The sequence below is a fragment of the Nyctereutes procyonoides genome, unplaced genomic scaffold, assembly GCF_905146905.1.
Source record: "Nyctereutes procyonoides isolate TBG_1078 unplaced genomic scaffold, NYPRO_anot_genome, whole genome shotgun sequence".
Classification (NCBI taxonomy): domain Eukaryota; kingdom Metazoa; phylum Chordata; class Mammalia; order Carnivora; family Canidae; genus Nyctereutes; species Nyctereutes procyonoides.
The window spans coordinates 11,010,288-11,037,615 of record NW_026575034.1 but is presented as its reverse complement, the minus strand read 5'-3'; the positions used below and the strand labels follow the sequence as shown (position 1 = coordinate 11,037,615).

The 27,328-nt window shown below is 35.9% G+C and overlaps 2 protein-coding genes across 5 annotated transcripts in view; one reads left to right on the top strand and one right to left on the bottom strand.

Annotated features, from left to right (window-relative positions):
- The window catches only part of PIK3C2A (phosphatidylinositol-4-phosphate 3-kinase catalytic subunit type 2 alpha), a 114,813-nt gene that overhangs the window by 12,209 nt on the left and 75,276 nt on the right, over positions 1-27,328 (bottom strand). For all 4 annotated transcript variants that reach the window (XM_055318097.1, XM_055318098.1, XM_055318096.1 and 1 more), the window contains exons 14-26: positions 23,360-23,471; positions 22,826-22,971; positions 20,381-20,569; positions 19,442-19,535; positions 18,864-18,958; positions 18,330-18,510; positions 13,807-13,911; positions 12,296-12,388; positions 10,062-10,191; positions 4,991-5,127; positions 2,388-2,557; positions 1,090-1,246; positions 146-255 (exon numbers count right to left, since the gene is read on the bottom strand). In XM_055318097.1, the coding sequence (XP_055174072.1) occupies positions 146-255; positions 1,090-1,246; positions 2,388-2,557; positions 4,991-5,127; positions 10,062-10,191; positions 12,296-12,388; positions 13,807-13,911; positions 18,330-18,510; positions 18,864-18,958; positions 19,442-19,535; positions 20,381-20,569; positions 22,826-22,971; positions 23,360-23,471 (1,719 nt within the window). The remainder of the gene's footprint in view (positions 1-145; positions 256-1,089; positions 1,247-2,387; positions 2,558-4,990; positions 5,128-10,061; positions 10,192-12,295; positions 12,389-13,806; positions 13,912-18,329; positions 18,511-18,863; positions 18,959-19,441; positions 19,536-20,380; positions 20,570-22,825; positions 22,972-23,359; positions 23,472-27,328) is intronic.
- On the top strand, positions 15,201-15,725 carry LOC129505142 (peptidyl-prolyl cis-trans isomerase NIMA-interacting 4-like). Its single transcript, XM_055318100.1, has one exon. It carries the CDS (start codon positions 15,290-15,292, stop codon positions 15,626-15,628), a length of 339 nt encoding a protein of 112 aa, XP_055174075.1. The 5' UTR covers positions 15,201-15,289; the 3' UTR covers positions 15,629-15,725.

Below are 27,328 nucleotides of genomic sequence, written 5' to 3'. Positions count from 1 at the left end.
AAAATATACTTTTGGTAAAGCTACTATTTGCTAATACTGTCAATTATTTCCTGAAAATCAGATTTTTGATATATACCATTAGTTTAAACTAAGGAAAACAAGCCAAAGCTCAGCGCCTTCTCTAAAATACTTAAATATACCTTACCTAGTAAAGAAAATTGTAGCTTCTGCATCTGTAGTTTGGGGTTGAAGAGCATCTCTAACATATTTCAAGTCTTGAATACTTGTAAGTTCTGGTAACCCTGAAGGAATCATCTATAGAAAGGGAAAAAGAGTTTGGGAGTTAAACTTTTTAAAAAGTCTGTTCCCTACCTGTCCCTTAAAAGCTGGCCAAGTAATTACAACTAAAGCAAACAAAATAATCACAGTTTTGAGGAGTTTGTATTTGTGTTCTAGGGACCTAAGTGATTCAGTTATAAATGAGAAAAACTGAGGTCAAGGAAGTCAATTGTTAGAAGTCTCAAAGCCAGTTTATTGAATAAAAGCTGTGAAATCCAGACCTTTTGTCTAGTCCTGTTTTTATGTCAAGTTCAGTCACAATAATCATAGGAGGTTTACTTTTAACTTATTCCACATCCAGAAAAGTACAGAAACCTGAACACAATCAAATTATTATAATTATTTTTTAAAGGTTTTATTTATCTATTCATGTGACACAGGCAGAGGGAGAAGCTGGCTCCCTGCAGGGAACTCGATGCGGGCAGAACATGAACCCTAGACCCCAGGATCATGCCCTGAGCTGAAGGCAGACTCTCAACTGCTGAGCCATCTAGGCGTCCCTGAACACATCCAAATTATGTGGATGTGTATATATTAACAAAATACGTTCTAGCATCCCAGATCACTCTCTCAGGGTCCTTTTCAGTTACTTTTACTTCTCACCCCCAAGGCAGATGTGACTTATTTTTTGTATTTTAGATAAATGGTGTCTGGCATATTTTACATAGCAGCTATTTTTGAATATTTTGGTAATAATATTTCTGACATTTGAAACTACAGTAAATTTTATTCCAAAATATCCTTCTTTAGATATTGAAACACAGAGCATTAATGTAAATTAATTAAAGGCTTGTAAAAGCACAGAGTTACCAGTGAAAGGAGGTTAAGAAAGAGGTTTGTTTGCTTTCTTATTAAGTTGTAGGCCTGACAGCAGAGGTCCACAAACAACTGGAAACGAATGGTAGGCTTTTCACCCCCATTAATGACATATGCCATATCCGAGGTCAGCACAAAAGGAGCCCGATCCCTATTTTAAAAAAAAGCACACAACACAAAGTATTATTTACAGAAGATATTCAAACAGTGCTGTTATCACGTGGTTACTGAACTAAGCTGTCTAAGCCACAGCAATTTCCAACTGGGTAATTTAGTATCGGGCAGGCTTGAATCTGCATTAAAACTTATAAATTTGCATTTTCAGGAAAGTCATCATTTAATCAATCTCACTATTTAGATAAAATATATTTACAAATTTTTTCCAAGATGGTATTTATACATCTATACACTCAAGTAGAGATCAAACAGTAGTTATGCAGAGAAAAATTTTGTACTCATTGCCCTTATACCAACGGGAAAATTTCTAATAGGTACCATTAGCTGGATAAAATATACCTTAATTCATTTCAACAAAGGTTACTACCCACACACATTACCTGTTCTTATCTACCAAATGGTAGTCATCTCTTAGGGTCTTTTTTTATCCCTAGTCATGCTTAATGGGAGCTATAAGGCAATGAACAAGAGGAAAAGAGACAAGATCTGGGACATTAATTTGTTTTAAAAAAGGCTTTCTTTTAAAATAAATTGTGTCCACTAATTAAAATCAATGTTATGCCTAAATCTGTCAAAGAAAGGTTCATCAATATACACATAACATTCTGATCCTTATTTTTAGCATGTTTGAAATGACTGAACTCAAAATCAATGACCTCTTGAAATAATCTGAATTAAGCAAACCAGAGTTTCAGCTTTCTTGGGAAGAAAAAAATGGACAGAGGAGGGATGCTAAGCTTGTAAAGAGCTGACATTAAAACCGTCAAAAACTTAACCATTATGTGGTAAAGGAGGTCAATTTCTTTTTCAAGTAAAAATTATTGTGGAAACTCTTCCAGATATACACACACGATAGATGGATAGATACAGATAATCTTATTAATACCTTTTGGAAAGTGATTCCGGGTGGAAATCTGCTTCAGAATTACTTGAAGTACTTGTTTTTGTGTTTTAAAAGTAAGCTCCATGGCAAAGTGGGGCTTGAACTCACAATCCTGAGATCAAGAGTTGCATGCCCTACTGATTGAGCTAGCCAGGTGCCCCCGGGGTACACTTCAGTTTAAAAAAAAAAAAGTGCCTCTCCTCTCTAGCAACAACAGTAACAATATTAGTACCTTTTGAAGCTACCAAACATCTGTGCATGGCCCAAAAACTTTCCAAAGTCAATGTGAAACATGTGTCCTGTGCTTCGAAGCATTATATTATCATTGTGTCGATCACAGATGCCTAGAACATACGTGGCTACACAGCATCCAGCACAAGAATAAATAAAATTTTCAGACGCCTACAATAAAGATATAAAATTATTTTAGGAAAAAAATTAGTTTCAAAGGAGGCAGGTTATAAAGATTAAAGTAATTCATCACCCTTTGAAGACACTATTGTAATCCAGTTTTCAAAGATTTATAAACTAGGCTATTGTAACAAAAGCCAGTCTTTTGTATTTAAAAAACAAAAACATCTTTCTAAGGGTGGTTACTGCCCCATCTCGCTAGATTTTGTCTTCTAACAGGCAGAGATCCTGCTGTTCCCTACTTAGGGTACCTGCTGCTTTTCAACATCTTTTAAGAATCTTCTTGGTGGAACTCTACTCCTCACAGACTCTGCTCTTTAGTACAAGTGGTCCCATGGTGACAAAGACTTTTTTTGACCTATAGGGAGGGCATGTATGAAGAAAGTCAGCTTGTATCTTTAAACATACAATAATTAATGTGTTTTGTTGACTCTTTATGTGTCATTCGCAAGTTTCTCAAAGCTAGAGATCTCTCACTTTAGTCTTGCCTGCCCTGGGGATTAAATTACTAACATAGTATCATATAGACGGAAACAGCAAGACTTATATAATGAATATTTTTATCTAAATCATGTGCATTTAGTTTATTTTCAAGATACTACATTTCTGAATGGAGCAGTCATATGGCTCTGCATGTCCATGTGGTTATTTCATAACTCCCCAGAAATCATTACTAATGATTAGAGCATATGTTTACACAGCACTTAACACAAACCAGGCACTACATTACTCTTTCTTATTTACACACACACACACACACACACACACACACACACACACACACTTTATGACATAGATATTATTATGATTGTCATTTTATGTTTGAGGGAAACTGAAACATAGAAGTTCTTTGCCCAGGATCACACAATTGTTAAGTGGCAGACCCAAGATTCACCCCCAAGCAATGGGACTCCTCTATGTTATTCTCTTTCTTAGTGAAGGACATTAAGAGTCAAAAGCACAAAAGGCACTCAGTCTATGTTATTCAACAATTATTGTGTCAAACCACTTTCCCAGAACCACAAAAGAGCCAACATGACCTTAAACAAGTATTGGCTTCTTGCTTTACCCCCACACCACAAGGAAGAAAAGGGAGTGATCTTAAATAGTTTAAAAGATCAACAAAGGACAAAATTCTTCTACCTTTTTAGGTCAACAGATAGCATTTGTATGTATCTATAAATGTGATACATTAATGACTTGATGTAAAATGAACAGGCAAATGATATTAAAACTGAGATCTCTTTACAGTGCCATTTTAAAAGTGTTCTTGAAAAAAAAACTGTTCTTAAGTATTTCTTAGGCCACTTTCGGATCATTAGAGGCCTTACATCCTAAGAGATTTCTCTTTTTTTGTGTGTGTGTGTATTTTTTTATTAGACTTCGATTTGCCAACATATAGCATAAGAGATTTCTCTTTTCCTTTTTCTTCCTATTTTCTTTTCCTTAAGTAAGCTCTACTCCCCCCCCCCGCCTCACATGGCGCTCAAATTCACAACCCCAAGGTCATGGGGCACCTGACTGGCTCAGTTGGTTAAGCATCTAACTCTTGGTTTTGTCTTAGGTCATGATCTCATGGGTGGTGGGTGGGATGGAGCCCTGCACTGAGCTTCGTGCTCAGTGGGGAGTATGCTTGAAGATTCTCTCTCTCCTTCTCTCTCTGCCCCTTCCCTCACATGCACTCTCTCTCTAAAATAAGTAAATCTTAAAAAAATAAAAGAGTCACACATGACCAACTGAGCCACCCAGGTACCCCAAAATTTCCCTTTCCTATCATAGAATTCAAAAGTATGCCAAAACAAAAAAATTGACACCTCTAATAGTAACAGCTACTAACCACAGAATTTACTCTGTGTCAGCTTTTCTATATAAACTCCTCTAATTCTCACGATAACCTTATGGTACTATTATGTTTTACAGCCATATTATGTACTACAATACCATAATGTATACTATTTTATATCATAGGTCACTGAGGCACAAAAGAGGTTAATAATTTGTCCAAAGCTCAATAGCTGCTGACTTGTAACCTAAGTTCATGCTCTGTCTGGACCATAATCTTCTCAACTCCACACAATGCACCACTCTCACCCATTTCCATAACTTTTTCCAAGATCTTTGTGAAATATTCTGGGTCATAAAAATACCTGTTTTGCTGGCCTCTAAATTCATGTCTGGAATATTTAAGGTGTAGTTTAGCATTGGTTTCACTCAGATTCCTGTCATTAAATGCACTGTTTGTAGATAGATGGATAGACAGACAGAATTTTTATTTTATTTTATTTATTTACTTTAGTTAGAGAAAGACAGTTTTCACAACTTAGGTTACATGGCTAGTCACCAGAGTTGGAAAATGAAAGCACTTATGACTTAGGTAATACATTTTTGACAAAGTTATCTAGAATAAGGAGACTTGCTAATCACCTTTTCATATTCTTCTTCAGAAGGATTGTATTTCCTCAACCACTCTGCAAGTGGTTTATCTTTAAAGGATCCAGTCACACCATATTCCACTTGGATTTTCCTGAGGGTATCCGAAGCAGGAACTAGCTCCACCATACCTTTAACAACAAAACATTAAGCTATGCGAAAATATCTCCCTAGGAGTTAAGCCCTTAAAAAAATTTATACTTTTCAATCTTTGACATAAGACATCATTTAGGAATTATTTTAAAAAATCAAGTCTGGCAGCCCATGCTAGAAAATTTGAGCAATCAAAATTATTTATTTTCAGAAGTACCCAAAATATAACAGCTGAATTTGACTTTGAGGTTCCATAGTCTGTACAACCATGTGCTATACACCCCCAAAGAATAACAATTTTAATTACAAACTAGATGATGCTTAGTCAACAAACTTACTCTGATCATGTATTTGGGCAATTACAGAGTGTTTCAAAGTACACTAAGCTCTTTCAAATGGAAGAACGAATTAAGACTGTCCTTGTAATATGTGTATATCTAAAGTATGTGTTTTGTAAATGCCTGGCTGTGCAAATCATTTTTTATTTTCCCTACTTTTTTTTTTAAAGATTTTATTCATTTATTCATGAGAGACACACAGAGAGAGAGGGAGGCAGAGAGAGAAGCAGAGGGAGAAGCAGGCTCCATGCAGGAAGCCCGATGTGGGACTCAATCCCGGGACTCCAGGATCACACCCTGAGTCAAAGGCAGATGGTCAACCGCTGAGCCACCCAGACGACCCTATTTTCCCTACTTTTAAAACAAGTATAAAACAAATAAATTATGGGACATCTATATAAGAATATAATGAATTAGGGACACCTGGGTGGCTCAGCGGTTTAGTGCCTGCCCTTGGTCCAGGGCATGATCCTGGAGTCCTGGGATCGAGTCTCACATTGGGCTCCCTGCATGGAACCTGCTTCTCCCTCTGCCTGTATCTCTGCCCTCCCCCTCTGTTTCTCATGAATAAACAAATAAATAAAATCTTAAAAAAAAAAGAATATAATGAATTAGATCTTTATGTGCTAATGCTCAGAAATATGTTTTAAATATGAAATCCATATGGAAAACTGTCCTTTTGTGTTTAAAAGAAAGACTAGGGTGCCTGGGTGGCTCAATAAGTTAAGTGTCTGCCTTTGGCTCAGGTCATGATCTTGGGGTCCTGGGATCGAGCCCTGAGCCTGGATCCTCGATCAGTGGGAGTCTGCTCCTCCCTCTCCCTCTGCCCCTTGCCCCACCCTCCCCAGCCCCCTTTCATACTCGCTCTCTCTCACTCAAATAAATAAAATCTTTTTTAAAAAAAAGACTATTATATAATGTTAGAATATACACAAAACATTCCCAGAAGGCTATGTGATTTAGTTATATTTTGGAAGTAGGAGGCCTTAGATTAAAAATGAAGGTGTGGGAGAAACAAAGATTTATACTTGTCTTTTTTCTTTTTTAAAAAAGATTTTATTTATTTATTTGACAGAGCACACATGCAGGAGAGCAGGAGAGGGAGAAGCAGGTTCCCCGCTGAGCAGGGAGCCTGATGTGGGGCTCAATCCCAGGATCCCAGGACCATGACCTGAGCTGAAGGAGACAATCAACCAACTAAGCCACCCAGGTGCCCCTAAGATTTTTACCTATCAATTTATTCTATTACATGCTACATTTACTATGCACATATATTATTTCTATAATTAAAAAATTATTTTTATGTACTTTCAAAATCAAGGAGATGCACTGGTGTTAAAATAAAAGATATGGACATAGAGATCTGCTTCAGACAAAAGACTAGAAGAAACAAAGCTGGCCAAAGCCTTCAGGCCACCCCAAAAGAAAGTACACAGAGCTATGTAGTAATTCTAGTAGTTTGGTCACACAATGAACAATGAATTCATTTGGATATTTTATGTTGTTTTGGCTGCATCATCTAGTTTATAGTTCTCAGTGATATCCTCCTTCAATGAGTACTGGTACCTTGATTCTATGACTATATTTAATCAAATTTCTAATATACATTCAAATTTCTAATTTTTTTTTTATTTTATTTATGATGGTCACACAGAGAGAGAGAGGCAGAGACAGAGGCAGAGTGAGAAGCTGGCTCCATGCACCGGGAGCCCAACATGGGATTCGATCCCGGGTTTCCAGGATCGCGCCCTGGGCCAAAGGCAGGCGCCAAACTGCTGCGCCACCCAGGGATCCGAATTTCTAATTTTATAATCAAATATACATATGTACAAATTATTAGTTGCTAAAACAGTGGAGCAAAGTTCATAAAATATACAATGTCCTACTAGCTATTTAAGATATGGTCTGTGCCTTGAGGGAACTTAAAATCAATCCAGGGGATGATATACCAGTAAATGTCTGGTGAATATTTAAAGACAATTGTTGAGTCTGAAAAAGTGAGGGATTACGAGAAACACTGAAATGCTAGTTAAAAACTTAACATAGGATATGGATATGATTTCATTCGAAAAATAAGGATACTTGTGAGATAACACAAATGAAAAACTTAGGCCAGGGCAAGACACAAAGCAAGCATTCAACCATTAGTTAGAAACAACATAAAAAACAAGAGGAGGGATGCCTGAGTGGCTCAGTCAGTTAACTGACTCTTGGTTTTATCTCACATCATGATCTCGCAGTACATTGGGCTCTGGGCTCAGTGCAGAGTCTGCTTCAGATTCTCTCTCCCTCTGCCTCTCCAATAAATAAAATCTTAAACAAAACAAACCAAGAGGAATTTGCCTCCAAAGTTACATGGAATTCCATTAGAGGAAGTTCAACTAAATGAAATATGTGTGGTGACAGAAGAAAGCAATCTAATGAAATGATAGCTTCTCTTTGAGGCATCATACTTAATAAAACAACTTACATGTTTAAGACTTATATGGAAACAACCAGCAAGAATTCTTAAGATTTATTTTAGAAAGAGAGAGCAAGAAAATACATGTATGCAAGTGGGAGGAGCAGCTCCATCCCACAACCCTTGAGATCATGACCTGAGCCAAAACCAAGAGTTAGAGACCCAACCAATTGAACCACTCAGGTGCTGCCAACCAGCAAGAATTCTTAAATTGACAGTATTTCTTTCTTGACAAGATAAAGTTTGTCCATCTTAAACTGAGAAAGGAAAGTAGTAAGTCCCTCATACTATTCTTATGGATAAAATGGAGAAATGTGGAGCCGTTGATAACACAATGGAGTAGATGATAACCAAGTAAAATATAGCACCTATAGATTTAGCAATCACCTGGAAGGAAATCCCTAGTGACAGGATACAAGGATTAATCCTTGGTCCTCTCTTAGCAAGCATTTTTTTCAATGACTTAGCAAAAGTCAGATATAACAAGAAAGTTAATGGGTAAGGTCCTATAACTTTTATATCTTGGAAAAAAAAAAAAAACTTTTGTATCTTGGGTCTAAGATACAAAATGTAGAAGTACAGAATGGCCAAGACATGATTTAGCAGGAGCTAGTATAATGATTTTGTTTGTAAGTTCTGCATGTGCAACACTTTGCCTACTTTTCTTTTTTTTTTAAAGATTTTATTTATTTATTCATGGGAGACACAGAGAGGAATAGAGGCAGAGGGAGAAGCAGGCCCCCTAAAGGAGCCCGATGTGGGATTCGATCCCAGACCCCAGGATCACACCCTGAGCCAAAGGCAGATGCTCAACCACTGAGCCACCAGGCGTCCCAACTTTGCCTACTTTGCATTCTACAAAATCCAGGTGCCATTCTCAGAGACTGGATCACCTGAGCCCTTTACAATAGGACAATCAGATAATAAGGTAATCTAAAATCATATATGACAAATGGCTGAAGAATTTGGAAATCAGGATCTGAAGCCACAATATTCATCATCACAAAGAAAGATTTGACTTAATTATATGATAGTCTATAAACTGAACTGGAACTGATGGGTAGAAGACACTAGGAGTCAGTTCCCATTCACGAGAATACAAGAAAAAACTCTACAACCATCAGAGCTATGTAAGATAGGATAGACTACCTTTCCTTTAGCACAGGCATTGAGGCATGAAGTGAATGCCAAATATTGGAAGGATGATTAGGTAATTTTTAAAAAAAAAAAAACATTTTTTTAATATTTTATTTATTCATGAGCAACACAGAGAGAGAGAGAGAGAGAGAGGCAGAGACATGGGCAGAGGGAGAAGCAGGCTCCATGCAGGTAGCCCGACATGGGACTCGATCCTGGGTCTCCAGGATCACGCCCCGGGCTGCAGGCAGCGCCAAACCGCTGCGCCACCAGGGCTGCCCTGATTAGGTAATTTTTCACATGACTTTCTAGTATCTACAATTAGAATCTGAAAAGCATTTCTCATTTCCACCAACTATAAATGAGGTTTCCCTCCTTTAAAACCATACAGCACTGTCTTCTTAATTCTCTTAGAGCTTTTAGCTTATTAAAGCATTTTCAAATTACTTCATATGTCTTTAATTGCTTCCCTCTAAATATAAACACTACTGTTATTAACATTTTGTAGATGGTAGATCAACTACAAACATTTATTGAATAAGAGTAATGATAAAGGTTACAATTTATTGAGCACCTAATACATATCATATACTGGGATATTTTACATTCATTACCTCTAATTATCACAATATTTCTGGATGTACTGCTTTTATTATTCACACTAAACATATGTGGTAAGGAAGAAAATTTGATAAAATAGTAAGATGAAGCCTGTGCTAAAGTAGAAAAAAAATTTTAAACCATTATTTTATATTGCAGAAATAAAAGCAAAGTTGGTTTAACTTAGACATGGCCTTAATTTTAAATCAAAAGCTAAAGACCATAAAGTCCTCAGTCAATTAATGGTTACTGCAAAACATTTATTAGGGCTACTCAATGAGTTATTTAATTGTGAATAAATCAATAAAGGCACACTAAATTAAAGTAAGAAACAACTGAGATCACAGTGTACCAGCATCAGGACTCGCTCAGGAGAGGTATACTCTGAGCTAAGAAAAGAAATAATAAGACACCAAGACAGAACTGACAGACTTACCTCGATCTCTGCCAGTAGAGAGGCATTTGAAAATTACCATCCTCAGATCTAGTCCTTCTTTAAGCCAGATCTTGTCCATAATCTTTATCATCTGTAAAGCTAACATATCTTGCCGAAGATCTTCACCAACCTTGAAATTAAGGAAACAAAGTGGAACCTGTACCTTTCCAAAATATTTACTACATTACATATTGTAAAAGGCAGGGGGTGGGGGAAATGGTGGAAAAGAGTGAAGAGTAAGATGAAACACAAGTGCCTTTTATTTTTCTGTAGCATTCCAGAGGAAATTATTTAACTTATTCATGTCTCAGTTTCTTGAACTATATGCTTTTTAAAAGGTTAGATTTAATGGTTTGTGAATCATATTCTATTTTTCAAAGGGGCAAAATGGAGGATCTTTGTCATGATCAAAATATTCCATACCTTAACTATATTGATGCCAATACACTGGTTATGATGTTGCTTGCTAGTTTTGCAAGATGTTACATTGAGGGAAACTGGACAAAGGATACCCAGGATCTCTGTTTAATTTCTTGCAACAGACTATGAATCTACAATTATATCAAACTAAAAGTTTACTTAAAAAATTTAAAAAAAAATTTTTTAAAGATTTTATTTATTTATTCATGAGACACAGAGAGAGAGAGAGAGAGAGAGAAAGAGAGAGAGAGAGAGAGAAGCACAGACAAAGGCAGAGGGAGAAGCAGGATCCATGCAAGAAGCCTGATGTAGGACTTGATCCTGGGACTCCGGGATCACGCCCTGGGCCAAAGGCAGGCGCTAAACCGCTGAGCCACCCAGGGATCCCAAAAAATAAAAATTAAAAAGTTAGTCCTCCCAAAATAAATTAATTCTAACTGGAATCAGATGTAGTTTTCATTGTATTTTTTAAAATTGGATAAAATAACTTTAAAACTCATAATGATGAGTACATTTTTTGAGATTAGTCAAGAAAATTACCCAAAGAATTAGGGGAGATTAGCCTTAACAAATATTAAAACTTAACATATATAAAATTTCTGTATTCGGGATGCCTTGGTAGCTAAGCAGTTGAGCATCTGCCTTCAGCTCAGGGTGTGATGCCAGGGTTCTGGGATTGAGTCTCATATCGGGCTCCCTGCGAGGAGCCTGCTTCTCCCACTGCCTATGCCTCTGCCTTTTTTCTGTGTCTCTCATGTATAAATCCTTTAAAAAAATAAATAAAATAAAATTTCTGTATTCAAGCAGATGGTACTGCTATAGGAAAAGGCAAATACATTAGTAAAATAAAGTCCTAAACCATATTTGAATTATGAGAACTTTATATATATATATATATATACACACACACACACATATATATGTTCATAAAGATAGCTTCTCTTGAGCCATCTTTTATATACATATATATGTGAATCTCCACCAATTGAACTCATTGAATTAACTAAAACTCTCCATTCTTTCTTCAAAATGCACAAATCATGACCACACACAGAACTTTGGTAATAGATTACTCTGTAGTACTCCATGCCTGCTGCTTCCCACAGGTAAGTTCTATGTTTCCAAAAACCAGTGCCATTGCCCATGGTTTTGCTATGTCACACTGCACAACTCTAGGGGGTACCATTCACATCATAATCTATATGAAAGGCACACTGCCTGCAGTTATGATATGCGTAATCAGCATGGCCATATGTAGTAGCCCTAGCCCAGAAATGCATTTGTTCCAATATCTGTTTGGCAATAGTTTATGTCAGCAATAATTTTCCACATAATTATTGAATTTAATTAAATATTAAATAAAATTATATTTGCAATTTGAGAAAAGAATTTTTTTAAAAAGATTTTATTTATTTATTCATGAGAGACACACAGAGAGGGGCAGAGACATAGGAAGAGGGAGAAGCAGGCTCCCTGCAAGGAGCCTAACGTGGGACTCAATCCCGGACCCTGGGATCACGCCCTGAGACACCCAGGTGTCCCCAAAGAAAATTTTTGAATTACCCTTTAAAAGCAAAGTAATCTTGGGATGACTGGGTGGCTCAGTCGTGAAGTGTCTGCCTTCAGCTCAGGTCATAATCCCTGGAATCGAGCCCCACACTGAGCTCCCTGCTCAGCAGAGTCCACTTGTCCCTCATCCTCTGTCTCTCCCTCTACCTCCACATCCCACTCATGCTCTCTCCATACCTTCTCTTCCTCAAATAAATAAAATCTTAAAAAAATAAATAAAAATAAAGTAACCTTATTTTGCTCACCTTAAACATGACATTAATTTCTTCCCCCATTGGATCAGCATTCACCATTGTTACTTTTAGGGGCACAGCATTAGAACTGAAGAAGGAACAGGACTACAAACACAACATGTTACGCATTAGAAAGAGAATACTGGAATAAAAATGGCTTTAAGACTTTTCTGTCCTAAGTATTTCTTCTATCACTTGTTCAGCTGACTTATGGCAAATGAAATAACATTTCATGTTAAATGAACTGCTTTTTAGATCATCTAGCAGATAAGAGATATTTAAAAATACTTTTTGAAACTTAAACATAGCATGAGTAAAATATCATCTATTACTCTCTAGACAGAAGCAAATCCTTAAAAACTTGAGACAAAAATTATTAAAAGTTTGAGCTTTAAAAGTGTTACTATAATTCCTCGTCACAGCACAAAACTTTGTATAATCTTACCTTTCTTCTTTTTTTAAAATTTTTTTAATTTTTATTTATTTATGATAGTCACAGAGAGAGAAAGAGAGAGAGGCAGAGACATAGGCAGAGGGAGAAGCAGGCTCCATGCAGCAGGAGCCCGATGTGGGATTCGATCCCCGGGTCTCCAGGATCGCGCCCTGGGCCAAAGGCAGGCGCCAAACCGCTGCGCCACCCAGGGATCCCTCTTACCTTTCTTCTAAAGGAGTATGATCTAGGATGAGATCTCTACTTATAAGAGTACTTTATGATACTCTTATAATTAATAATTAGCCATGCAATAACATAGTGACGCTAAATTTTAAAATTTCATTAGCAAAGATCAAATCTTATTTTAAAATGAAACTAGTTCAAAAAACTAATTTCAGACAGACCAATAAAGGGAAACAACAAACAAATCCAAGGAGAAAATGTGACGGCCCCGGCCCCTGCCAATGACCCATAACTCAGGTACCCACTGTTAAATTTCAGTGAAGAGTAGCCATATGTCAACTTCAAAAGAAATCAAACCTGAGACTCCTTTATGGATACTTGTATCCTACCCTTTCAAAACCACGAACACTAATGCACGAATTAATTGGTTGCTTTTTCTGAATTCATTAAGAGAAAATACACTATGTATATAACTACTGGCCCAGTTTGAAGTATAATTACTCAGTGCTGATGATTATTCAACTCTTTTTTGATGCTCTAGAAAGTGTTATAAACCTATAAAGAATCTCTCCAACTGTTCGCATAGGAGGAAAAGAAAATGCTATCTGTGCCTGGAATCACAACATAAGCCACCAAGGTAGCTATTATAACCATGGTAAAAAAATAATTTATTTTGAGACGCCAAATAACTTTATATTGCTTTCTCTTTCAGAAACTATGATTAAGTAAAAATATACTGAGGTAAACATGGATCTTACACAGACATCCATAAATACTTATAACCAACCTATGCAGATGTTATCCTCATCTGCCGTAGCTGTATCAGCCCATCTCCTTTCTTCCTACAAATTTTTCCTACAAATTATTTTGAAATGTAGTATGAATTTATTAGTATTTTATATGTCACCTTAATATTTAATTCTTTTGCAACAAGACTTGGATTGAGAGGAAGACGGCATTTATTTCTCAGAAAAAACGACTGTACTCGTTCCATACTTCTTTGGAGGACGACCTAGGAAAAGAGAGTGATACTGTAGGTACATAATGAAAATGAAGACCTGTTTTTAAGACAAAAAAATTATGATGTGGACCAACCCAATTTTTAAAATCTAACAAATTTTTAAAATAAAATAAAAACAAGTTGTTGCTAAACAGTTCATTTTTACTATAAAAATAGAATTAGAATGGGCAAAGGCTTACACACATGGGAGGGTGAGTACATATGGCCTACTTAACATATTAATTAAAACTCTCTAATAGTCAAATAAAAAAATAAATAAAACTCTCTAATAGTCAAATAAATAGAAATTAAACAGAAATGAGATGCAATTTTTCATCTAACAGATTAAAAATTAAAGGTAACACCCAGTCCTAGCAACAGGGCAGGAAAAAATACTTTCATAACCTATTGGTGGAGAAAAAGATATAACTAAAAATACATACAGTTCTTGACTCAGCTATTTCACCTATAGGAATATCCTATGAGGAAGTACTAGCAAAGGGGCCAAAACTTATACACTATAGTTCACTGTAGGACTGGAAAAAAAAATGTCTAAACAACCTACACGGAGGTAATGGTTCACAATTTATTCTACAATACCTGGTAATATTATGTACCCATTAAGAAATATGGAGTGTAATTGTATGTCTTGATACAAATTCTCTAAGATGAAGTAAAAATTTTATATATATATAAAAATATAAATATAAATAAAATTGAAAGAAAGAAAGAAAGTTAAAGATCTAGATGAAAAGACACCGTGTCCATGAATTAGAAGACTTAATATTATTAAGATTGCAGTATTTTCCAAATTTATCTACAGGTTCAATGCAATTTCTTTTTTTTTTTTTTAAGATCTTATTTATTTGTTTGTTTGTTTGACAGAGAGAGTGAGAGAGCACAAGCAGGGGGAACAGCAGAGGGAGAGAGAGAAGCAGGATCCCCACTGAGCAGGGAGCCCAACTCAGGGCTTGATCCTAGTACCTGAGTCATCCCTGACCTGAGCCATCCCACCCAGGCACCCCACAGACTCAACATAATTCTTTTTTTTTTTTTAAACATAATTCTTATCAAAGTTCCAACTTCCTTTTTGCAGAAGTGTGTAAGATGGTCCTAAAACTCACACAAAATTGCAAAGGACTTTTGAATAGCCCAAAAAAACCTCTTGAAAAAGAACAAAGTTGGAGGACTCATACTTTGATTTCAAAACTTACTACAAAACTACAATGAAAACAATATGGCTTACATAATCTTATAAATCAATGGAAGAGAATTCAGAGTCCAAAAATAAACCTACATGTCTATGATCAACTGATTTTCATCAAAGGTGCCAAGATCATTCATGGGAAAGAATAGTCTCTTCAAAAAATAGTGCTGAGATGTTTTGAAGATGCTGCTCAAAGGAAAAAGCAGTTCCGGTAAAGGAGGGGGAAAGTGTGGAGTTGCCTCTGGGAGTGACAGTTCTGACAAGAAGTCTCAGGGTTCCAAAAGTGGTGGCAGATACATTCTGTATGAAAAATATGGGAAAATCATGGAAGCTATGGAGAAGTTAAAGTACAGATTGAGATTAAATACAATGGCTGCACATTATAGTGAAGATAAAGCCAGGCAAGGGGGTGACTTGGGTTGGATGACCAGAGGTTCCACAGTGGGACCATTTCATGAAGCAGCATTTGCCTTGCCTGTAAGTGGGCTAGATAAGCCTTGTGTTTACAGATCCTCCAGTTAAGACAAATTTTGGCTACTTTATCATTATGAAGGGAGGAAATTGTACGAAAAACTGGCAAAACAACAAATGGTGCTAAGACAACTTAATAATCATATGTAAAAGAATGAAGCTGAATCCTTACCTCAAAGCATATAAAAAAAATACTCAAAATGGATCAAAGACTTATATAAGAGCAAAACTATAAAACTCCTAGAAGAAAACATAGGTGTTTATCTTTGTGACCTTGGATTTGACAATAAATTCTTAGACATCAAATGCACAAGCAACAAAAGGAAAAATAAACTTCAAAAAATTAGTAATTTGTGCATCAAAGGACACTTGAGGAAATAGAAAGATAATTCAAAGAATGGGAGAAAATACTTACAAACAGTATCTTTGATAAGGGTCTAATATTCCAAATATATAAAGAACAATTCAACAACAATAAAAAACCAATCAAAAAAACAAAACAAAACAAAAAAACCCAAAAAACTTAGAACAGAAACTTCTCCAAAGAAAATATACAAAAGGCAGTAACAAAAACATAAAAATGTGTTCAAAATCATTAATCAGCAACACCTGATGGCTCAGTGGTTGAGTGTCTGCCTTTGGCTCACGGACTGATCCTGGGGTCCTGGGATTGAGTCCCACATGAGGCTCCTTGTGTGGGGCCTGTTCTCCCTCTCTGTGCCTCTGATGAATAAATAAAATCTTTTTAAAAAATCATTACTCATTAGGGAAATGCAAGTCAAAACCACAAGGAGATACTACTTCATACCCACTAAGAGGACTACAATTTTTTTTTTTAAGGTAGAAAAAAAACAAATGTTAGTGAGGATGTGGAGAAGTTGGAATCCTCATACATTTCTAGTAGGAATATAAAATGATGAAGCTGCGTTAGATAATAATTTGGTGGTTCCTCAAAAAGTTAAACATAGGCTTGCTTTATGACCTAGTAATTCCACTCCTAGGTAAAGTGAAAAGAGGTGTTCAAACAAAAATTTACACACAAATGTTTATAGCAGCATCATTCATAATAGCCAAATAGTGGAAACAAGCCAAAGGTCCATCAACTGATGAATGGATAAACAAACTGTGGTATTATCCACACAATGGAGCATTATTCAGCCATAAAAAGGAGTGAAGTACTCATACATGTTAGAATATGGATAAACTTTGAAATTATCAGGTAAAGTGAAAGAAACCAGACAGGGAGGCCACATATTGCATAATTCCATTTAAATGTCTAGAAGAGATACATCCACAGAACAGAAAGCAAATTAATGCTTACCAGGGCCTGAGAGAAGGAGGGAATAAGGAAAAGTTAGTGGGTACAAGCTTTCTTTTTGGTGTGATGAAAATGTTCTGGAATTAGTGGTGGTGGCTGCATAATATTGTGAATATACTAAAAGACAATGAATTAAATAGGTGAATTTTATCTCAACAACAATATATATGTATATGTGTGTCTATCTGCATTTTCTACATATTTTTTAAAAAATTCCAAACATTTGTATATATACTTAAGTGTAAATATGTATAAAGTCATATAAAAGACCAGAAAAGACATAAAGCAAACCATGAATAATAGATACATAACAGGGAGAAAATGAAAACTGGAAAATTTTTAATTTTTAAATTAATCTAAAATTTTATTTTTTAAACAGATTATTTATTTATTTAAGATTTTATTTCTTTATTCATGAGAGAGACAGAGAGAGAGAGGCACAGAGACACACAGGCAGAGGGAGAAGCAGGCTTCATTCATGTAGGGAGCCCTACGCGGGACTCAATCCTGGGTCCCCAGGATCAGGCCCTGGGTTGAAGGCGGTGGTAAACCACTGAGCCACCCAGGCTGCCCCAAGATTTTATTTATTTATTTGACAGAGAGAGCGAGTACAAGCAGGGGCAGCAGTAGAGGGAAAGGGAGAAGCAGGCTCCCCTCTGAGCAGGGAGCCTGACTCAAGGCTCGATCCCAGGACCCTGGGATCAAGACCTGTGCCAAAGGCAGACCCTCAGCACTGAGGCACCTAGGTGCCCCAGTGGGGATCCTGGGATTGAGTCCCACATCAGGCTCCTCACAGGGAACCTGCTCCTCCCTCTGCCTATGTTTCTGCCTCTTTCTCTGTATCTCTCATGAATAAATAAATCTTTAAAAGTGTAATTAAAATTGTTTTCTATAAATTTCCTTATTATTTAGATTTTTTTTTAAAGATTTATTTATTCATGAGAGACACTGAGAGAGAGAAAGGCAGAGACACAGGCAGAGGGAGAAGCAGGCTCCATGCAGGGAGCCTGACGTGGGACTTGATCCCAGGTCTCCAGGATCACACTGAGCCGAAGGCAGGCGTTAAAGCACTGAGCCACCCAGGATACCCTTTTTTCAAACGTTAGTATCAACTCATACTTGCATTACTTTTAAAGTTACAAAAAAAAGTTAAAAAACAAAATAATAAAAAAGAAACTCAAGAGAACAATTGTGGCCAGAAAGGAATTCATAAGCACTGGAATTAAAATACCTTTAAGAAAAAAAAATACCTTTAAGAGTTAGGTTGTAAAATCTTTTCCTATGGTTTGAAACAACCTTTGAATTCATCTGCTCAAAACAGCATAGTATGTATAGTTAGATTATATTGGATGTCTACTGATAAAGAATAACTCATCAGAACTATAGAGATCCTTTAACATCAAAATATTTATGTTTTTTCTTTTGGATACATACCTGTCTGGCTGATCCACTAGCCTGCCTTACTTTTTCTGCTACTCCTCCTAAAAGCTGTACAAGTTTTGTCTGCTTCAAAAGTTCTTCTCTGAGTCCTTTTCCTCCTACTGAGAGGAGAGCACCCAAAACATGTTCATATCGAGCACCAAACTGTGCATCATGCAGAGCATCCTTGAGGAGCCTAATACAGTAAAATATTTATGTCAGCCACTTCTGAGAACTGGATGAATGTCTCCTGAATTTCAACTTAGGTTCATTTTTTGGTATCCAGGAATTTAATGAAGCTATATAAAGCAAGTGAAAACTCATTCATTATTATGGAGCTCTAACATGCCAAATATCTTTGTAATAAAGAGTTTTGCTATTTTTGGTTTTATTTCTAAGGAGATAAAAATCTAGCCTCTTTATAATAATGCCCTTAATAAAACATCTGGTATTGACAATAAGTAGCCTGAGCATACTATTTAGACTTTCAGAGCATATCGTCTCTATAAATACTAGGAATGGAAATAAATTAAAAATTTTAAATCTTACCAATATAAGTTGTGTGCAATGTGTATATTTCCCAATGCTCTGGACAGAAGGAAGTGCACTAATGAACTGTTCAAGTAAATTTCATATTTCAAAGCCTACACACAAAAGAAAATAAGAATTATAGTGGTCAAACCCATACTTCATTATTATGATAAAATTATCAAAAGAGAAACTATATAAAGCAAAATGTAAGCTAACACTGATAAAAATGAAACAGAAGAGTTAATTTAGGCTAAATTAATGAAGTCAAGCAGAAAAGTGTAGATTTTGGAATAATATTCATTAGTTATGTTTATGTAGCTAGCAAAGAAAAATCCAAGAAAAGCTCAAGTCCGGTTTGTTCTGAGAATCTAAAAATATGAGAATTAAAAATCCAGGTACACATATATGATAGTCAAGTGGAGCAGCTAACAATAGTGGCAAAAAATTTATACTATATCCAAATATAATGTACCCTCAACATTTCCATAAAAATACTTTTAATCAAAACAAACGGAGGATCCTTTTTTTAGCAAGTTCCCTACTCATAAGAAATAGGTGCAGAGTAAGATGAAGGGGTAACTTAGTAAAAAACTCACCTGTACAAACTGCGGAAGAAGATCAGTTAGCTCATCATCACTTATAGCCTCAATCCAGGTCACAGCTATGGACCGCACTTCTTGATCAGCAAATCTGAGAAGTACCACAAAAATCAAGATTTGATGGTGATTTCTTACTAGCAAAGTTATATTTCCTGAAAACACAATCTTAATTTTACCTGACAAAGAATATTTAAATAGCTCTTTATTCAAAAGCAATGTGTTTCTTCTTCTTTTTTTTTTTTCAGGAAGAAAATCTTGCTGTACTATACAAATTCAACTTCAGGACTGTTCAGAAACCTTGAGCTTATGAAAATTTTGACTCACATCATAAAATAACAAATCATTCAAAATTTAGAATTTAATTCTCTCTTCTGGTTAGTTTTAGATGGTATGACATCTCTATTCTTTTTCTAATTTGTTTTTATTTACTTATTTATTTTTAAAGATTTATTTATTTATTTATTCATGATAGACAGGGGGAGAGAGAGAGGCAGAGACACAGGCAGAGGGAGAAGGAGGTCCCATGCCAGGAGCCCGACGTGGAACTCGATCCCGGGACTCCAGGATCGCGCTCTGGGCCAAAGGCAGGCGCCAAACCACTGAGCCACCCAGGGATCCCTCTAATTTGTTTTAAAAGTAAACTCTACACCCAACGTGGGGCTTAAACTCATGACCTCCCGGAGATCAAGAGTCCCATGTTCTACGGACTCAGCCATAGACATCTCTTTTTAATAAACTTAGCACAAAAAGTATGTTTGCAAAAATATATGTTTATACATTTCTATTGCACTAAATTGCTTTCATGTTAAAACAAAGGAAAGTTCTCCTGCAACATAATACACCTGACTGGAAAAACTGACAACAATAAAATAGAGGAAAAAAACTTGCTACAAAACAATAAAATAGAGCAAGTATACTCAGTCATAGCTAACTTACTTTGAATCAAGTAGTTCCAGCGCAGTCAGTGGGTGCAATGGAGGCCACTGCTGAAGCAGTGAGTAAGTTTTGGCAAGATTAACCCATTTCCAGTTTGGGGCACTTGCTAGTACTTTAGGAAGACAATTTGGGTATTTGAGGCAATAATAACGTTTTTCCCACAAAAAGGCTTTATCTTCTTTAGAAAGTCTGCATATATAACAGAATTAAATTACTTCTCAATGATATAATGATAGCTATAATCTCAATGATTAAAAATACAAAGAAGAAATTTATTCATTTTAGGACAGCCACTTCTTGGTACAATCATTAATACTAATTTGGAATAGAAAAATGCAATGTACAGAAAACACTACTAATTCACTCTAATTTGAGGGATAGAAAGAAATCATTTTGCCTTGATAAAAGAGTCTTAGTTATGAAAATGAAGGATAATTCAGTATAATAAAAATTTATTGAGCTCTAACCAGATGCCAAGCACTAGAAATCAGAGTTGAATAAGCAGAACCCACCCTATGAGATAGCCAGGATTTCATCCATTTTATACAAGCAAAATCAAATGTCATGAAAAAAAAAAAGCTATTACATTTTAGAAGATGATTTTAGAAGATGATTATATAGCTCAAATGAGGAACATTCAAAATAAGAAGTACTTGTTTTAGAGATTCTAATTTAGTCTTAATAACAAATGTTTATGTGAATGAAATATTCACTATTTTACTACCCAACCATTTTTGTATATATAATATGTGCACTAATGTATTTGTGTTATGTGAAGTATACTGAAAAAAATTCAAATATTGCAAAAAGGTGCACAATGAAGTCACTCCTTCCAGTTCCCCTTTCAGTGACAATTGCCTAGTAAGCTGGCATATCCTTTCAGAGATAGCATATTTGTATAGAAGCAGAGATGTGGATATAAGCAGATTCTTTTTTTTCTTTATGTAAATAGTAGCACACCATATACACTACTCTGTCCTTGCCTTCTTCATTTGACATCTTACATATTAGTAAATAATAGCTATAAGTTCATTCATAATCATTATATAATACTCCATCGAATAAATGTACCATAATTTAACCTTTATTGATGGACATTCCCTGTCACTTTTATAATACAAATACTGCAATGAATATTCTTGACTCCATAAATAAATATAAAGTTTTCTCTAAGATAGTTAACTAGAAATATTACTAGATTATAGACTATGTACATTGTGACCTTGATATATTTTGCCAAATTGCTCTCCAAAAATCTCTTTAACAGTATAATTCCCAAAAAAGAACAGTATAATTCCCATTTTTTATATCCTCATCAACACTTTATATGATGAGACATTTTAATTTTCAACTAAGTCATGTATGTACAGTGTTATCTTGTATTAATTTTCCTTTTCTTGATTACTGAGGGGTCAAATATCTTTTCAAATATTTAAAAGTCATTGTATTTCTTTTCCAAAAAATTATCTAGTCATATTTTTTTTCTAGTCATATTCTTTATCTATTTACTAAGTTGTTGGTTTTTCTATTGATATAACAAGATTCTTTGTGTATTTCTAAGAATTAGTCTATTTTTTTAAGATTTTATTTATTTATTCATGAGAGACACACACAGAGAGAGAGAGAGAGAGAGAGAGAGAGAGAGAGAGAGGCAGAGACATAGGCAGAGGGAGAAGCAGGCTCCATGCAGGGAGTCTGATGTGGGACTCGATCCTGGAACTGCAGGATCACGCCCTGAGCCGAAGGCAGGAACTTAACCGCTGAGCCACCCAGGCATCCCAAAAATTAGTCTATTTTTTAAACAACTGTATTATTTGAAAGAGAGAGAGAGAAAGCATGCATGCATGCACACACAAGCACGGGTAGGGACGGGGGAGATGCAGACTCCCTGCTGAGCAGGGAGCCTGACGCGGTGCAGGACCCCAGGATCATAACTGAGCCGAAGGCAGATGCTTAACCGACTGAGGCATTCTTAAAAAATTAATCTATTGGGGATCCCTGGGTGGTGCAGCGGTTTGGCACCTGCCTTTGGTCCAGAGCGCAATCCTGGAGACCCGGGATCGAATCCCACATCGGGCTCCTGGTGCATGGAGCCTGCTTCTCCCTCTGCCTGTGTCTCTGCCTCTCTCTCTCTCTCTCTCTCTCTCTGTGACTATCATAAATAAATAAAAATTTAAAAAAAAAAAAAAAAAAATTAATCTATTGATATTAATTGTAAATTTAGTTTTCAATGTTGTTTGACTTCTGATCATGTAAAAGTTTGACTTGTACAAATTTCTAAAGCTTTATGTAGTCACATCTTTTTATAGAATTAAAAACAAATAGAAAACTTCCTATACCAAGGTTACTGAATCAGGAACTAAATCACAGCATTTAATAAACCATTAACTTGAGATTTACAAATCTAAGAAATACCCAGGCAAAACACAAATCAAAGGAGCTTACCCCAGTGATGAGTCTCTATGAAGAATATCAAGAAGTTTTCCTTTTGTATCATTCTCCAATGTTTCTAAACTGTATTGCTGTATAATGCTTCTGTCAACTTGAGGAGTAGTATAAACAACATCAAATGTAGAAGAAGGAAAATCAACCTTAAAAATGTAACAGAAGTTGATCAGATTGCAGCTAAATAGTTCACATATCTGTCACATTAACTTGTCTTTGAGAAAACTGGTTCTTAGCCATCAGGGTTATTATTAGACTGAATACTGAATTAATGCTTCTTACCCTTTTGCTAAAAGTGATTATCATCATTGGTAATTCTCAAAAGTACACATTGCTTGGAATGGGGAAAAGTGTGTTGTTTTTTTTTAATGTTTCTCAGACATAGGACATGGTTTATTAACATTTAAATTGAAGACAGGTCCTATGATCAAACAAGATCAATTAGGCTTCTTTAGTTAACAATCCAAATCATGGGATGCATATACATCTTAATAAGAAATTTCAACCTTTCCATGTATTAAGAAGTAACATTACCTGTAACACTATTCTTTCCATCACATACCCTTTTCTGGGTACTGTTCCAGGAACAGGATTTGTATGTGAGGAAGTCCAAAGATACAGAAGCTTAGTTCCACATGTTAAAAACCTTTATGAATGGAGACAGAAGGATACTGTAGCTTTATTTTTGTAGTTTTCATTTTAAAAACTGCTTCAAAACTCACATCACATACACACAACAAAAAACTCACATCACATGGTAATGAATTTGAAATGTTAGCATCCGAACATTATTTAAGAATCCATTAGATAAAAAGAATATCATCCTTAAGAACATACCAGAGTCACTCTCCATACTGTATGAATACTTTAGGTAAATGTATTGAAGAGTGGGGGGTTGGAACAAAAGGAGAGGAGAATAAAACAATGTATCTTGGGAGGAAAGGGGTTGAGGATAGAACACAAAAGGGTAAAGACTCAGTCATTTGTCCCCAAAGCACCTTTTGTTTGTTTGTTTGTTTTTAAAGATTTTATTTATTTATGAGACAAAGAGAGAGAGAGGCAGAGACACAGGCAGAGGGAGAAGCAGGCTCCATGCAGGGAGCCCAAGGTGGGACTCGATCCCAGGACTCCAGGATCACGCCCTGGAGTGCTCACTCAACCATTGAGCCACCCAGGTGTCCCTCCAAAGCAACTTTTAAAAAAATTTATTTAAGAAATCTCTACACTCAACATGGGGCTTGAACTCACAACCCCAAGATCAAGAATGCTCTTCTGACTGAGCCAGCCAGGCACTCCCCTCAAAGCAACGTTTATAAACAGATAGGAGAACAGTCTTTGAAGATCATCTATAATGGAATATATCTTTTGAGACACCTGGGTGGCTCAGCAGTTTAGCGCCTGCCTTCGGCCCAGGGCATGATCCCAGAGTCCTGGGACTGAGTCCGGCATTGGACTCCCTGCAGGAAGCCTGCTTCTCCCTCTGCCTGTGTCTCTCATGAATAAATACATAAAATCTTAAAAAAAAAAATAATGGAATATATCTCAAGGTAATAGTTTGGATTACACAACTGTTCACTTTCACCTTAAAAACAAACCACATGAAAAAAAAAAAAAGAACAAACCACATGCCAAGAGAACCAATATCTACTTTGTAGCAAAAACAATAATAATTTCAGATGATCTATGCTTTAGACCAGGAGTCAGCAAACCTTTCTGTAAAGGGTCAGATGGCAAATATTTTGGGCTTTTTGGGTCATATAATCTCTGTTGCAAATTTAACTCTGCTGGTTTTTAGTTTTTTAGATTTATCTATTTATTTGAGAGAGAGCACGAGTGGGAGGGGTAGAGGGAGACAGAATCTAAAGCAGACTCCACACTGAGTACAGAGCTGGATGGGAGGCTTGATCCCATGAGCCTGAGATCACGACCTGAGCCGAAACAAGAGCCAGACATTTAGCAGACTGCACCACCTGGGCGTCCCATGAACTCTGCTGTTATACTACAAAAAGTAGCTATGAATGATATATAAATAGATGTGTGCTGTGTTCTATTTTTAAAATAAAAACCAGGCAGTGCACTGGAGTATGCTGACCCTTACCCTAGACTACCAATTTATGGCCTATTTAAATTAAAAACATTTATCAATAAGACATTGATATGTCTTTACACAGAATGAATTTCTGAAAAATAACATGAGATATATAAAAGCAGGAAACTATAAATTTCATCAAACTTTATTCATTTTATTCAAAAAACAAATATCCTTTCCAAAACTAGACTCTAGTCTTAACATTTTCTCTTGCATGTTAGCCTTTAAATCCTTAACACATTACATTCTTTTTTAGATCCACCTTCATCCCCAACTAGATTATATTAAGGCAAATGCTGATCATATTATTTCACCTGTAAATAATGTCTCTTCAAACAATAAACACTGTTTTGTTTTAAAATAAGTACAACACAGGGATCCCTAGGTGGCTCAGCACTTTAGCGCCTGCCTTCGGCCCAGGGCATGATCCTGGGGTCCCGGGATCGACTCCCACATCAGGCTCCCTGCATGGAGCCTGCTTCTCCCTCTGCCTGTGTCTCTGCCTTTCTCTCTGTGTCTCTCATGAATAAATGAATAAAATCTTAAAAAAAAAAAGTACAACACCATTATCATTCCTAAAAGAATGAACGACACTTACTTAAAATTGTCAGCTATCTAGTCAGTATTCAAATTTCCCTGATTGTCTCACAAGTTTTTACAGTTTGTTGTTCAAATAAGGATCCAAGCAAGGTCCAACATTGCATTTGGTTGATGTCTTTGTAAGTATATTTTAATTTAAAAGTCTAACTCCAGGCCTGTCACCTGGTTTTATAAACTTTTATCAGAACAAACCCACATTCATTCATTTACATACAAACTATTGCTTTCTGCCTTTGCTTTTGAATTTTGTAACAAAGATTACAGTTAACTCTTGAATAACACCCTTGAACTAGGCAGGTCCACTTATACAAGGATTTTTCCAATACATATAGTACTATAAATGTATTTTCATTTTCTTTTCTCTATCTCACTTTATTATAAGAAAATACTTGTAATACATATTACTATATAAAATATGTTAGTCAACTATTTGTTATCAGGAAGGCTTCTGGTCAACAGCAGGCTACTAGTTGACTTTTTGGGGAGTCAAAGTTTTTATGCAGGCTTTTGACCACATGGGGGCAGAGGGAGGGCACTGCTAACCCCCACATTGTTCAAGCACCAACTGTATTATGACTTGCAAAGCCTAAACTACTTCTATCTGGTCCTCTTTAGAGTAAAAGTTTGCTGACTCTTTTTATTTATACATTCTTTCTCTTTTTTTATCCCCCGCCATTTGATGAAGAAACCAGGTCTTTTGTTCTGAGAATTTTCTATATTCTGGATTTTACTGATTGCATTCCTCTGGTGTCATTTAGGATGTCCCTTTATCTCCTATATTTTCATAAAGTAGTACTTAGATGTAGAAGCTTGATCGGATTCAGGTCTAGTTATCTGGCAGGAATACTTAATAAGGGTAGAATTGAATACTACTTCCATTATATCAAATAAAGAGGTGCACTGTTTGGTTTGTCTCTCTCTCTCTCTCTCTCTCTCTGTTTCTGTGAACTTAAGCTAATCAGTTTGTTTGGGCCCAGTTAGTCTAAACGACCTATTATAAAGTTCCAGAAAAGTTAATCACTTAATGGTTTAGCAAGCATTGGTAATCATGGCTTACTTAACTCAATGGTTTCCAACAAGAGTGAGAGTGATTTTGCCCCCAGTGGACATGTGGCAAGGTCTGGAGACATTTTTGGTTGGTAACTAGGGCCTTTTAGTGACAAACAGTGGGCAGAAGACAGGGATGCTGTCAAACGTACAGTGCACAGGACAATCTCCCACAGCAAAAAATGATCTGGCCCAGAATATCAATAGTGCTAAGACTGAGAAACCCTAACCTAAGTCTATTATTTCAGTAGGGATTACAAAATCATGATATTCTATCATTTCTTGAGCATCTATTAGCTGGAATTTTTCTATTAACTTTCTCACATTAATTATTTGATAGCCCTGAAATACAACTGTAACGGAAAGGCAGGTTAAATGCTTGATTCTGTTTATTTAAAAATGAGTTAAGAACTCATTTGTTATTGAGGCTGAATGAAATGTTTCTATGTTTTTTGGCTTCCCTGACTTCATCAGGTTGTATGTAGGCTGTACCTTAAACATTAATTATTTTTCAAAAGAATTTCAAGACTAGGATTTCTGATCACTATAGTACAGTAAGTTAACTGAAATTAAATTCATTAACGTTTTGTATGTATATATGTGTATATATACATACAAATGTATACATACATTTGTATACAAATATACAAATGTATAAAATATATACAATGTATATATACAATGTACAATGTATATATCATCTTCTCTTTGAGTATTTCTTGAATGCTAAGACCTAATATTACCTACCTGGTTCAACTGCACTGTTT